The following is a 15072-nucleotide window of genomic DNA, read 5'->3' on the forward strand; positions in this document are numbered from 1 at the left end:
TTTTTTATTGTTGGCTGTTCAAAACATTACATAGTTCTTGATATATCATATTTCACACTTTGATTCAAGTGGGTTATGAGCTCCCATTTTTACCCCATATACAGATTGCAGAATCACATCAGTTACACATCCATTGATTTACATATTGCCATACTAGTGTCTGTTGTGTTCTGCTGCCTTTCCTATCCTCTACTATCCCCCCTCCCCTCCCCTCCCCTCCCCTCTTCTCTCTCTGCCCCCTCTACTGACATTCATTTGTCCCCCTTGTATTATTTTTCCCTTTCCCCTCACTTCCTCTTGTATGTACTTTTGTATAACTCTGAGGGTCTCCTTCCATTTCCATGCAATTTCCCTTCTCTCTCCCTTTCCCTCCCACCTCTCATCCCTGTTTAATGTTAATCTTCTTCTCATGCTCTTCGACCCTACTCTGTTCTTAGTTACTCTCCTTATATCAAAGAAGACATTTGGCATTTGTTTTTTAGGGATTGGCTGGCTTCACTTAGCATAATCTGCTCTAATGCCATCCATTTCCCTGTAAATTCTATGATTTTGTCATTTTTTAATGCAGAGTAATACTCCATTGTGTATAAATGCCACATTTTTTTATCCATTCATCTATTGAAGGGCATCTAGGTTGGTTCCACCGTCTTGCTATTGTGAATTGTGCTGCTATGAACATCGATGTAGCAGTGTCCCTGTAGCATGCTCTTTTTAGGTCTTTAGGGAATAGACCGAGAAGGGGAATAGCTGGGTCAAATGGTGGCTCCATTCCCAGCTTTCCAAGAAATCTCCATACTGCTTTCCAAATTGGCTGCACCAATTTGCAGTCCCACCAGCAATGTACAAGTGTACCCTTTTCCCCACATCCTCGCCAGCACTTGTTGTTTGACTTCATAATGGCTGCCAATCTAACTGGAGTGAGATGGTATCTTAGGGTGGTTTTGATTTGCATTTCTCTGACTGCTAGAGATGGTGAGCATTTTTTCATGTACTTGTTGATTGATTGTATGTCCTCCTCTGAGAAGTGTCTGTTCAGGTCCTTGGCCCATTTGTTGATTGGGTTGTTTGTTCTCTTATTGTCTAATTTTTTGAGTTCTTTGTATACTCTGGATATTAGGGCTCTATCTGAAGTGTGAGGAGTAAAGATTTGTTCCCAGGATGTAGGCTCTCTATTTACCTCTCTTATTGTTTCTTTTGCTGAGAAAAAACTTTTTAGTTTGAGTAAGTCCCATTTGTTGATTCGAGTTATTAACTTTTGTGCTATGGGTGTCCTATTGAGGAATTTGGAGCCCGACCCCACAGTATGTAGATCGTAGCCAACTTTTTCTTCTGTCAGACAGCGTGTCTCTGATTTGATATCAAGCTCCTTGATCCATTTTGAATTCACTTTTGTGCATGGTGAGAGAAAGGGATTCAGTTTCATTTTGTTGCATATGGATTTCCAGTTTTCCCAGCACCATTTGTTGAAGATGCTATCCTTCCTCCATTGCATGCTTTTAGCCCCTTTATCAAATATAAGGTAGTTGTAGTTTTGTGGATTGGTTTCTGTGTCCTCTATTCTGTACCATTGGTCCACCCGCCTGTTTTGGTACCAGTACCATGCTGTTTTTGTTACTATTGCTCTGTAGTATAGTTTGAAGTCTGGCATCGCTATACCGCCTGATTCACACTTCCTGCTTAGCATTGTTTTTGCTATTCTGGGTCGTTTATTTTTCCATATGAATTTCATGATTGCTTTCTCTATTTCTACAAGAAATGATCCTTCTCAAAAATAGATCATATATTATGTCACAGGGAAACTCTTAGACAATATAAAGGAGTAGAGATAATACCATGCATCCTATCTGATCATAATGGAATGGAACTGAAAATCAACGATAAAAGAAGGAAGGAAAAAGAATACATCACTTGGAGAATGAACAATAGGTTACTGAATGATCAATGGGTTATAGAAGACATCAAGGAGGAAATTAAAAAATTCTTAGAGATTAATGAAAACACAGACACAACATATCGGAATCTATGGGACACATTGAAAGCAGTTCTAAGAGGAAAATTCATTGCTTGGAGTTCATTCCTTAAAAAAAGGAAACAGTATTTTTAAATAAAAATAAGTAGTGTTAATTGATCAAGTACTTGTGTATTTCATAATCCCTCGCTTTGCAGGTTCCAACACTTTGTCTAAGATTTGATAAAGGGCTGGGGTTGTGGCTCAGTGGTAGAGCCCTCACCTAACACAGGCGAGGCCCTGGGTTCGATCCCCAACACCACATAAAAATAAATAAATAAAGATATTGTGTCCAACCACAACTAAAAATAAATGAATGAATGAATGAATAAAAAGATTTGATAAACCATACTCGTTATCACTTATCCCAAACCACCTGGAGTTGAGCATAATCCTCAGAGTATAGTTGTGTTCAAAATGCTCACATTCTCCTGGGAATGAAGAGCCTTTACTCCTTAGTAAATTTCTGTCACTAAAGTCGAACGTAGTTTCTGATCTAATTCCAAGGAAATCCTCATAAAACTATCCGTGTTCTGTTTATCACTAAAAAGTTCTCGCTGTCTCTTCATTTGACAGGGGTCGGACTCTCAATATTAGTATCATGAGGCATGCCTTAGTCACATGTCTCCCACTGACTACACAGGAGTGTAATCTGTTGGCTACACTGGAGAATTAAGATTGAAAACAAATGAAAGCCCTTACTTTTTTTCATATTAGTTTAATGACAACCCAAATTCAGCACTAGCATTTTTTTATCTGTCACTGCACATATATTTTATCATTTTAAAACAAAAATATCAGCAGGGGTGGGGTGTCACACAGCCGTAATCTCAACTGCTTGGGAGGTTAGGGTGGGAGGATCACAAATTCAAGGTCAACCAAGGTAACATAGTGAGACCTTGTCACCACCCCCCCACCCCCCCACACACACACCCCACCCCACCCCCACACACACCCCCCTCCCCGGCAAAAAAAAAGTCATGCAAATGGAAGAGAGAGAAAGGACAACTTTGGTTTAGCTATTAGTTTTTTAAATCCTTAGGTTAATAACTTTAATCTCAATTTAGAACTCAGATTTTAACTGTTCTTTTAAAACCTTTGAAAGGACTACCTTGAAATCAGATTAGAAAGAAAAACATAACAGTGTTCTAAAGCTTATTTAGAAGACATGGTCGTAAAGATAGTCCTGAAGTTTTCTGTGCAAGAAGTAGTTTCTTTCATTGCACTTACTAAACATAGCATTATTTGTGAATCTAATCACACAGATCTCCAAGAAAGGGACAGATGACAGGTTGTTGAATGGTTTGATATCTAACTTCTGTCAAAAGCGTTGCTAGGACTGCGGGGACTTGAGGGATGAGGGAAGGATCTTTTTACCTTTATTTCTTGTCCTTACCAGGTTAGATGCTTGAAAGTTAGGCAACCAGATTATTGTTCTTTATAAGCAGTGGGAAGGCTGCCCAAGAACATGGTTTAACTTTGTGCTTTTACTCAAGATAATTTAAACCATTATCTTGTGCTTGGTAAAACTGTTATTAAATATGCCACCTATAGAGTTGTTCACTATCTTCAGAAAACCCACAGAGAACAATCTTCTCAGACAGTTGTAGGAAAACATATATCCTTGCTGTCAATCTACTGTGCTTTTCCTTTAGAAATAATAAAAAGCTTTGTAAGCCATATTTTTTCTCCTTCTTGACACTTAGGAAGCTCAGAGCTAAATTATTGACTTAGTTTTTTTGTTAGAAATATTTCCCCATTGATGTTTCCTCTTGATAACTAGATTCTTGGGCTTTTTTATTTGTTTTAATGGTTTTATGATGTATCTCAATTTATTATAAACTGCCAAATCTTTTTGGAAGTGAGGTATAATAGATTATAAAATATTTATTAAATTCTTATAGTAATTTAGAATAATGTTTTTCAAACAGTGGATTTCAAGATGACATTTCACATTTTCTTTAATTTTTTTTAATTCTATGGCAAGAAAAATAAGAAAATAATTATCAGTATATGTATTCATATCATATTTTTTAAACTTACCAGTAGTTTTTTTTTCATCTTTTTATTACATTTTATAACATACATAAACAATTGAACCCTATCTTTGTGTAGTTAGTTCTGTTTCTAACTGTAATAATTTTTATTGATTTAGGCTTCACCTGAAAGATCTACAAGAACTCAGCAAAAAGAATTTCAGACTTACATTTTGGATAGTGTAATGGACCATTTGCTTGCAGCTGATGTGTTATTGGGTAATTTTGTATTTTATTTTTATTTTATAAAAGTGTCTGTAGTCTTTCTCCTTCCTTTCTCTATATAAGTCCTCAGTCTCTCTTTTTTAAATTTGTCTCTTTTCTCCTTCCTTTTTAGTCTAGCTTTCTTATGCTCAGTATTATATTTGTGAGTTATCCATGTTGCTGCATGTAGCAAGAGTCTATTTTCATTACTATTATAATATTCTATCATATGAACATATAAATTTATTTATATCTCTGTTGATAGACATGTAAAAGTTTCCTGGTAGACACAGTTCTAAATAAAGTTCTATAAATATGCTTGTTATATAGACCACATATATGTACTTAATGAGTGAGTTGTTGGTACGTACATGTATTCTTCAGGATGTGTTCTAGGACATAAAGTACAAAACATATTGGAGTATGTTTTTTCAATATGTCTATATCTATTTACAATAAAAATAGATAATTATAAAACAGTATTTTACAATGGAGTCACCATTTATAAATAAAAAAGAATTCATAGGAATACAAAAGGTAATGATTTAGTTTACATGCTCCTTTGAGTTGCTGGTGATAATATATCTTAGAATCTCTGTGCTATTAAATTAACATTTTTTCCAGAGCCATTTACAAGGAAGTCTTTGGTATTATCTTGACATGTAGCCGTGCATTTAAAGCTAAGTGTCAAGCTTTACTTTTGTACCTGTTAGTATCAGTTGAGATCAGTCATACCAATGAAGGCATAAAATGAAGAGTTCTGCTTAGGGGGGCAATTTAGAGTGAGGTGGGAATAATAATCACATTCAGTTAGAACCTCCAGAGTTTCTGCAGAGGGGCTTGGAGGGAGTGTTCTGCTTAGGAAGGACTAGGAGGATTATCTCAAAGCAGTACGTATATAGCAACACACTGAGGACCTTGGAATAACCTTAAAAAGAGGCAGAGCTAATTGCAATCATGGAGGGGGCTACCAGTCCCCCTTTGCCCCACCACCACTGGAGATACTTGATTTTCACAATCTTTCTGAAGCTCTCTTTTGCCTATATTAGTTAATTGCTATTAAAGTTATACCACCCAAAATGGAAAGTTTTGTTTGATAATGGGGTTTTTTTTAACCCTTTATTACTTAACACAAAATCCATTTGTAACTAATAAACTGACTTAATTTTTCTCTTAAATTAAGACGCTCTGTCACTGACAACCTCAGTTGAAGAACTATTTGCTTATCAAACACTGTCTTTAGGTGTAAGGGACTTCACAGGGAGTCTCAATTTATAGCACTTTTATCCTGATGAAACTGTTTCTTCCAGTATTTACTCAGATTTGTAACTATGAACATCATTTTCTTCAAATAGTATCTAAGAGCTTGCTGTGGTCATGTTTCTTAAGTCTTGTAGATATACTCATTTTCCTTAGCATGATTTCTTTGAAGATTTGATCTTGTGTATCAATTTTCTTAAGACATTTTTTTTCTACTGGAATTTAGGGGAAGATGCATCTCTGCCTATTACCAGTGGAGGAAGCTACCAGGTATTGGTGAACAATGTGTTTTATTTCACACAACGTGTGGTGGACAAGCTTTGGCAAGGCATGTTCAACAAAGAATCTAAACTTCTTATAGATTTTATAATTCAACTAATTGCACAGGTAATCAATTGTCACTATTAGTTGTAGAATACGTTTTCCTTTTGGAAAAACTTTGCCTATGGTGTAAAAATTGTTGTAAATAAGTATAACTAATAAGGTAATGAATGTTAACATTCAATATAAAGCTAAGCTTATTAAAAGTGAATATAAAATATACTTTTAACTGCCCCCTCCACCAACAGCCTAGTGCCACTGTGTCCCTTGTAAAGTTGCCTGGCTCTCTCAAGGTGGGTCAGTCTCTTGCTGACCTCCCCACTGGTATCTGTCTTTGCTACCCAGATTACATTAATATAGTCTAATAGTTTTTTACAGTAAAAAAAATCAGTGTGCAAAGGCCTACACAGCATGTAAAGCTGATATTAAAGAAACATTCTCTTATTAATCTAATCTTTACAAATTCCTTTGTAATCCATGTTCCTTTGAAGACATCACTTTTTCTTCCTTGTGCATGCTGACTAAGGAATATTGGTCTGGTTTGGTACAAGTAATTAATCTTATTCACAATATAACATAGAATCACACTAGAATTATACTCCTATTGCCATGTTTTATTAATATGTACAGATGTATAGGAGCTCACCTGTCACTCAAGAATCTTCTAAGAGATACATTTGCAATTAAGCCAAAAAGTGAGTCTCACGCTCAACTAAGGGATGAAACCAAGATAAAAATTTAGGTGCTTTTTCAAGTGATTTTGACTAGAGATCATTCTTTCTAACAATTTGTTTGTGGCTCTCCTTACTGGAAGCTCTCTTTTTATGTAGCCGTTATTAAATTGTGCTGTATGGGTTCTGAACTCCATAGTAGCAAGAGGTTTTAACTTGGCGCTCCTCGTACTTAGCATGCATCTGTTACATGATAGATAACCGAACTTTATGTCGGAATGATAAGCAGCTTTTTCATTTTTGTTCTTTTTACTAAAAAGTATTTTTTGTGTCTTTAGTCAAAGAGAAGATCACAGGGCTTGTCTCTGGATGCAGTTTATCACTGCCTCAATAGAACCATCTTGTACCAGTTCTCGCGGGCACACAAAACTGTCCCTCAGCAAGTTGCTCTCCTTGATTCGCTCAGGGTCCTTACTTTGAACAGGAATTTGATCCTGGGGCCTGGGAACCATGACCAGGAATTCATTAGCTGTCTGGCTCATTGCTTGATTAATCTACATGCTGGGAGGTAAATCTTTTAGGTTTAATTTGTCATCTTGAATTTGTCTTCAATATTATTCTACTAGAATTCTTTGTTTTACTTTTTTGATAATAGCATTTCTTTTTCCCCTTAATCTGGTTTAATACTTTATGCAAAAGATAATAAATGATAAGTGTTTTTTGTAATGAAATAATGACTATTTTTCTTCTTTTTAAAAAAAAAATATTTAATTTAGTTGAAGGTGAACACACAGTGTTTATTTTTTTATGTGGTGCTGAGGATCAAACCCAGTGATTCACACATGTGAGGCAAGCACTTGACCACTGAGCTACAGCCCCAGCCTCCTATTTTTTCTTCTAATATACTTTTCTGCATCTTTAAATTTTTCCATAATTACCATATGTCACATAATTTTTAAAAGAAAGTATGTTTTTAAAACAAATAAAATAGACACTTTTGGAAGCTAAGAAAAGTTTGAGGCAATGTTACATGTTAAATGGGTAAAATTGGTATTTTTCTATTGTTTGCGCTGACAGATATTTCTGTGATGTCTCCTAGAGGCCAATCATTGAATTAAGGACTGGGATAAAGTGTAAGACAGACTCTGTGGCAGCCGTTTTAAAGGGAAAACATAACTAAGCAAAACCCAGTCATCTGCACTGAGTGCTCTGGTAGCAATAGCACACTGCCTTAGGAGCATATAATAGGAATCCCTAAACTGGAAGAAATACCTGCTGATTTGCAATTTGGAGAGAACAAGAGAACAGGGATAAGTGCCGCAGGAAAAAAGTAGCTGTCTTTGTGATTGCCCAGAGGAAAGAAAGAGTGTGGCACATTTGGGAAACTGCTAATATTGCACTACTAGTGGAGCAAAGAAGGGTGATGTGAGACCAGTGACAACATAGGCATATTTGGAGATTAGTCTTAGCTAATTGATCTTTTGGTAATTTTTAGATAAAGATGTTACATTAGCCAAAAGCATCTCAAATATTGAGATGGTGTGATGCTATAGATTAATTACATTTTGTCAAGTGGATTTGTGAGATCATTCCTTAGAAAATGGTATCTTCATGACAAGCTAGAAGTTCTGTTTTATACATCTGCTGAATGTCTGTCAACAACAGAACTTTGTGAGGGAGCTAGCATTTACATATGTCTACAGAATAACTCTTAGTCATTATAATTTGTAAACTATAATCACTGTCATCAAATGTTTAAATTGACTTGAATTTTTCAGCAACGTGGATGGATTTGGACTGGAAGCAGAAGCCCGCATGACTACATGGCACATTATGATCCCCTCTGACATTGAACCAGATGGTGGATACAGCCAAGATATTAGTGAAGGTAAAATAACCTCATTCTTTTGGGATGAGTTGTCATTGTTTCATTTCCAGTTTTTAAGATAAAATTTAAAAATTGACTTTAGAAAATGCTAACATGAACAATTACTCTTCCACTAGTACAACCTGTATGTAAACCACCATGCCTATAAAGGATCTACTTACACCATGATTAGTACAACACTAACCCCTAACACTTATAACCCTCAACATTTCCCAGGAACACTAGTGAGACTTGATGGTACTACACTTGCACAAGTAAAAATGCAAACACAAACTTGGTGTTTATTATAAAAAGAATGACCAGTTGGTAAGTTTAATACCTACCCACACTAGAGGAGAGCATAGCTTGAGACAGGTTGTCTACAGTGTGTATGGTAGGGGGTACTCAGGATTGAACTCAGGGGCACTCGATCACTGAGCCACATCCCCAGCCCTATTTTGTATTTTAGTTAAAGACAGGGTCTCACTGAGTTGCTTAGTACCTCATTTTTCCCGAGGCTGGCTTTGAAATCGTGATCTTCCTGCCTCAGCCTCCCAAGCTGCTGGGATTACAGCATGCACCACCACGCCCTGCTATAGTACCACTTAAATTTTCTTTTTAAAATTGAGTTTCCCCACTGAACTCGTGAGTAGTGCACATTGAAATATTCATGTGGATTAATGTCTTATTTCCACGCACTTGGTGCTGAAGGTGAGATCATTATGCTTATGTTTGTCTCCCAGCAATACTGTGTAATAGTTTTGCATATGGTTTTATCTCTCCCAGATTCAGCACTCATTCTTTTTTTCATTCATTCTTTTAATTATTAATTTATTATCTGTTTTTTTTTAACCCAAATTTCTTGAACCCCAGAATGAGATTTGCCTGAGGACCGAGCTTTCATCCCTGCAAGAAACAGGCAGTCTAGAACACTAGTTTCCAAAGTGATGTTCTCAGACAAGCACTATCAGGATTATTCAGGAACTTGGTAGAAACACAGATTCTCTGGCCCGGTTCAGATCCACTAAATCAGAAACTGGGGGTGACAGGCAGCAGTGTGTTCTCCCCCACTCCACGCAGTGATTCGGTGCTTGCTGAAGATGTCTGGAGAAGTCAGGCTAATTATCAAGGAATCCAAAGGAAGACTGAATTTAATAGTAAAAATCTTTTTAAAAATATTTATTATTACTTCCCTTTTGAAAGATATTCAACAACTAACTGAGTTTTGCACTCACCTTAAATATTCAGATCTGAAAATTACTCTTAAAGGATCAGGGAATGTAACTGTGTGGTAGAGCACTTGCCTAGTATACGAGAGGCCTTGAATTCAATCTTCAGCACCACCAAAGAAGAACAAAAAGAACGAAAGCAAAAGGAAAAGGGGATACATACATATTTAAGAATCTAGAAAATGCTAGATTATTAAATTTGTGATTTCCAATTTTGTAAATAAAAATATAGACTTTTTGCATGAATATAAAGATTGTTTAAAAGTTTTCCAAGAGACCAACCACTTGGAAACTTAATTTTGGTTTTGTGAATAACCCTTTCCACTGTGCTGGATATAATATGAGTATTTTTTTAAAAAAACAATTAAGTACTATTGTTGAAATTCCCAGATAGGAAACATGAAGAAATATAAGAACTAATTTTATATAGTGTTTCCATCATTCTCTTTTGATTTATTTATTTATTTTTAAATTTTCTAGGGCGTCAGCTTCTCATAAAAGCCGTCAACAGAGTGTGGACTGAGTTGATACATAGTAAGAAACAAGTCTTGGAGGAGCTTTTCAAAGTAACTCTGCCTGTGAATGAAAGGGGTCATGTGGACATCGCTATAGCAAGGCCACTCATAGAAGAAGCTGGTTTGAAATGCTGGCAGAATCATTTGGGTAAGAAGACCTACTGAGACCGTTAAGCCTATTGTATATGAGTAAACAAATTTGTAATTAAGGATACTGTGATGGCAGTACAAATGAAAATTTATATAACCATTCTAGAATGATTATGCTGATAGTTGAATTTCTTTTTTGTCCTTTTTTGTTCCCCCCTTCATCTAAGGTGTATTATACTTCAGGCATTTATGAGTTAAGGAAAATATACATTGCTCACAGCTTTAATATAGCTACTGTCATAGTCATGGGTCTTTTATCTATAATTCTGAAATTATTAAAGCCCTGAACACCCAGGATTTTCTCATTATTTTGGTGCTAAAACTCACTTGATACCAAAAACTCACTTACATTTCTTTTATAGTGCTTGGTACAATGTTCATATATTTTGCTACAGTGTGTTAATGTATTAAATTATGCTTTACTACCCTAGACACTCTGGTGATATTATATGCATACAGTGTATATACTGTATAGCCTTTTTAAAATCCAAAACATTCTAAGTTCCAAAATATACCCAAAAGTTTTAGGTAAGGATTATGAATTGTTAAACTAAATTTGCATATTATTATAGATCTGTGAAATGTCAACTAAATATAAGTTCAGCTAGTACAATAATCCTCAAGCAGCCATCATTCAACAAGATAACCAGGAAATAATTTTTGTGATACCAAAAAAAAAAAAATGCCTGTATGTGTAATACATGCTGCTTTTGACACCTATAGCAGTGTCCCTTATCTACTGGGTTATGTTTCAAGACCCCCCAGTGGATGCTTGAAACCACAGATAACCCCAGACCTTATGTATGATATGTTTTTTCCTGTATGCACATACCTGTGATAAAGTTTAATTTATGTATTAGGCAAAGTAAGATATTAGCAATAATAGCTAATAAGAAAATATCATAATTACAACAATATACTGGAATAAAAGTTACGTGATCTCCCAAAATAACTTGATTTCTCATTGCATTACAAATAATATTTTCAAACTGCAGTTGCCTGCAGGTAACTCAAACTACAGAAAGCAAAACCAAGGATAATGAAGGGGCTACTGTACAGGGTTGTGGTTCATAACCATCATAAAAATAAGACAGATTATTACATGGAAAAATTGTAAAATAATCTAATTTTAATTTCATAGCCCATGAGAAGAAATGCATAAGTCGAGGAGAAGCGTTAGTACCCACCACACAATCCAAATTGTCCCGTGTCAGCAGTGGCTTTGGTCTTTCCAAGTTAACAGGATCAAGAAGGAATCGAAAGGAAAGTGGTCTTAATAAACACAGTCTTTCTACCCAGGTACTTTGTTTAGTTTTATTGATGCTATCATAATATCTTAGTACCATATACTGTTAACATACATGAGCAGATAATTTGAAATGGAATGTTTCTGTTTTGCTCTAGAAGAGATGTAGAAGTAAGCTAGGTTACAGGAACTTCTCCCATTTTATTATGATAAAGTTATATTATGAGCACTGTATATTTATATTTATTTCATAACTGAACCTAATATGAGATTCTGATGCTATAAAAAGACTATACGTATTTTCCCAAATTTTCCAACATTTAATAATATTATTACTGGTGATTATATAAATATAAGGAATAGTAGACATAAGACCTTTTACTTTCTATAATCTTATTATAAATACTTGCAACTGATTAAAAACAAACAAATTTATCTACCTCCACCATTAACTTCTTCTTTACTGTACTTCCTCACCATACCAGAATTTCAGTGGCATCTGTGGAAAGGGTCTGGGAGAAATGGTGTATCAGCCATCTCCTGTGACTGGTTGGGTTTTATAAGAAGCAAACTGCAGTGGCACTCACTGTGCAGGTTGTTCACTTTCGGATGCCCTTGGGCATGATGCCTGTGGAAGGGAGGGGAAGGGAGCAGAATTGGACAGAGGAAAATGCCAGGCTGCAGTGCAGAATTAGTGACAGCCTCTGCTGACTAAGTGAAGTTTCAGGGCTAAAATGGCCTGTCAGAGTTGACCTGCGTTGAGCTGGAATGGCAGTCTTCTCACACCCAGCTTAGCCAGCCTTTGACTGTGGGGTGCTCTCTACATCTGAGGCCATCCCTGAAGGTGCTGACAGTGCTCCAGAGCTGGGCAGCAAGCCCAGGGTGGAGGACAGCAGATCTGTGTCCACCACATAAGCCTCTATTAGATTGGTCATAATTCATCTTTCAGTATTTTCTTTTGTCTTCTGTAGTAGGCACTTTTGACAGCATTTTAACTGATTGTTCAGCATTGTTTTCAATGCTAGTTAAATTGTTTTTTCCAAGGAATTCTGTGAAATACTCAGACTCTTTTTCCATTCATTGTTAGGAGATTTCTCAGTGGATGTTTACTCATATCGCTGTTGTTCGTGACTTAGTAGATACACAGTATAAGGAATATCAAGAGGTAAGAATTCATAATCAAAGCAGTAGTGTGTTTTGCAATTCTTGGGTGTGCAAGGACTCTATTTCTCCTGATATTTTCCTACCTGTTTTATGATTATGTTGGTGATGATGAAATTAATTATTCTGACCATCAGCTGTTTTGGCCCTTGATTATAATATAGAAAAATTTGAATTTCCTATAAGTAAACTGCATTGAACAAAGCAACAAACAACTAAATTTTGATAAAATTCACTGCTGACATAATACACACCTTTGTTCCTAATAAAATTATAAAAATCATCCTTCTCTTTCTGACTTTTAACAAAGAGATTGTGAAAATAGGCATAAAACTCTCTGAAATGTTTCTTAAAATTGTAAAAAATTATGAGCAAAATGAAGTTCTTTTTTTACTACAAGTAAAAACTAAATTCAGCAAACTCATCTTATTGTATTCATAATTACTCAACAGCTTATTCTAAATATTCTGTTTACAAAGCATCTGTTCTAAATCAATCAAAAATTTATAAATGATTGGGGCTAAGGTTGTGGCTCAGTGGTAGAGCACTTGCCAACATGTGTGAAGCAATGGGTTCGATCCTCAGCACCACATAAAAAATAAATAGATAAAATAAAGGTATTGTGTCCATCTACAACTAAAAAAAAATTTAAAAAAAATTATAAATGATTAACTGATAATGTTTTATGGACATAATACTGGGTCCCTAGTATTATGATCCCCACAAGGAACATACAAGTACTGTTATGTAATTTCATGATTGTTCACTCAGTAAATTTTTACTAGTTTTATATAAAAAGATCTTCAAGTTTAAATTGTATACTTCTATTCTGTGAATCATTAAGTAAATTAATTATAATCACCTAATGTTAAAACATTTTGTTTGGCAGATAGCAAGAATTTAGACCAAGTCATGAAAAATGGTGTGTCTAGGTCATTGACTAATAGAAAATGAATTTGCTTTTATTTTTATATGAAAATCAAGCTTCCTTTCGTGCTTTCATATTTATATTCTTTATCTAAAATTTTTGAAATGTTTACCAAGTTTCTGTTGGCTCTGTTTCTTGATCTGGTTTTCCTAGATTTCTCCCATATATGTCAGAGGAGTTATTTTATATTTTTGGAGTACAGGATTTATCCTTATCATACCATATATGTACTTGGTACAATTTTTACTATTTCAGTGTATTTTCATAAGTAATATTACCATATTTCCTGTGCCAGAGAAATAAGTTCCTTCCACTTTCTATTCTAGTAATATTGCATATATTAACCTGTACCTGTCTGCAATTTACTTTATGCTAAAATAATCACCTTGGATCACCACAACCCCACATTCTCAGAGAATCATTAGTTTTTTACCTATAAATAAATGTACTTTTATGATACTGATTGAAATGTCATGGACTGCATTTGGTCCCAAATAATTAATTTTGTTGTCTGTAGGCTTTCCATTGTTAGTTATGCTTTTGCTTGAAAACCAACCTGAATTCTTTCCCCCATAGCGTCAGCAGAATGCTCTGAAGTATGTGACAGAGGAGTGGTGCCAGATTGAGTGTGAGCTGTTGCGGGAGCGAGGGTTATGGGGTCCCCCCATTGGTTCCCATCTAGACAAATGGATGTTGGAGATGACAGAAGGACCCTGCAGAATGAGGAAAAAAATGGTGCGAAATGATATGTTTTATAACCATTACCCCTATGTGCCAGAAACAGAACAAGAGACAAATGTGGCGGTAAGTATACAGAATTAAAATTCACAATACCTTTTTTGAGTCTTTCTCTTTATTTGTAAGCATTTTCCCGTATTAGGTCCATTACCTGCAATTGCTAATTTAGAAAATCCAATAGGTTATATTAAATTGATTAGGGTGGGGGTTGGGAGATACAGCAGTGTAACAAACAGGGAAATATAGTAAACATTGTAATACAGTAGATCACCAACTCCAGAGCCAGACTGCCTGGATATAAACCCTGGTACTACCAACTTACCATCTGGGGATGGGGCATGGAATCTTTAGATTTCTATTTCCTTATTCCTGAAAAGGAAAAATAATATTCACCTCTTAGGACTATTAGAGGATTAAGTTAGTTAAAATTACCAAAGTGTTTAGAATTATATCAGTCACAGAATACATACCCATCACCTCTTGTTCCCCCATGCCAAACCCCTACCTCCATTTATCTCATACTTATTGGTTCAGCCTGTCTAGATGCTATTTAGAATCAATGTATCTATCAGTAACAGATGGATAAAGAAAAGTAATATGTGGTGGAATACTACTCAGCCTTTAAATAGAGGGACATCCTACCATTACCACAAACAGGATGGACCTGGAAGACATACTAAATGAAATATGCCAGACACAGGACAAATTCCATATGATCTCACTTAATGTGGAATCTAA

At 35.4% G+C, this 15072-nt stretch overlaps 1 protein-coding gene across 8 annotated transcripts in view; it reads left to right on the forward strand.

The window, feature by feature from the left end:
• Wdfy3 (WD repeat and FYVE domain containing 3) overlaps nucleotides 1-15072 on the forward strand; it is a 256720-nt gene that overhangs the window by 181596 nt on the left and 60052 nt on the right. For 7 of the 8 annotated variants that reach the window (XM_046457610.2, XM_046457609.2, XM_046457613.2 and 4 more), the window contains 8 exons: nucleotides 4164-4263; nucleotides 5735-5895; nucleotides 6839-7068; nucleotides 8279-8388; nucleotides 10077-10259; nucleotides 11403-11560; nucleotides 12595-12672; nucleotides 14173-14400. In XM_046457610.2, the coding sequence (XP_046313566.1) occupies nucleotides 4164-4263; nucleotides 5735-5895; nucleotides 6839-7068; nucleotides 8279-8388; nucleotides 10077-10259; nucleotides 11403-11560; nucleotides 12595-12672; nucleotides 14173-14400 (1248 nt within the window). The remainder of the gene's footprint in view (nucleotides 1-4163; nucleotides 4264-5734; nucleotides 5896-6838; nucleotides 7069-8278; nucleotides 8389-10076; nucleotides 10260-11402; nucleotides 11561-12594; nucleotides 12673-14172; nucleotides 14401-15072) is intronic. The other variant, XM_046457616.2, reaches the window with a different exon arrangement.

The sequence above is a fragment of the Marmota monax genome, unplaced genomic scaffold, assembly GCF_021218885.2.
Source record: "Marmota monax isolate L192 unplaced genomic scaffold, Marmota_monax_Labrador192_F-V1.1 WCK01_AAM20220418_F8-fsc00128, whole genome shotgun sequence".
Lineage (NCBI taxonomy): Eukaryota > Metazoa > Chordata > Mammalia > Rodentia > Sciuridae > Marmota > Marmota monax.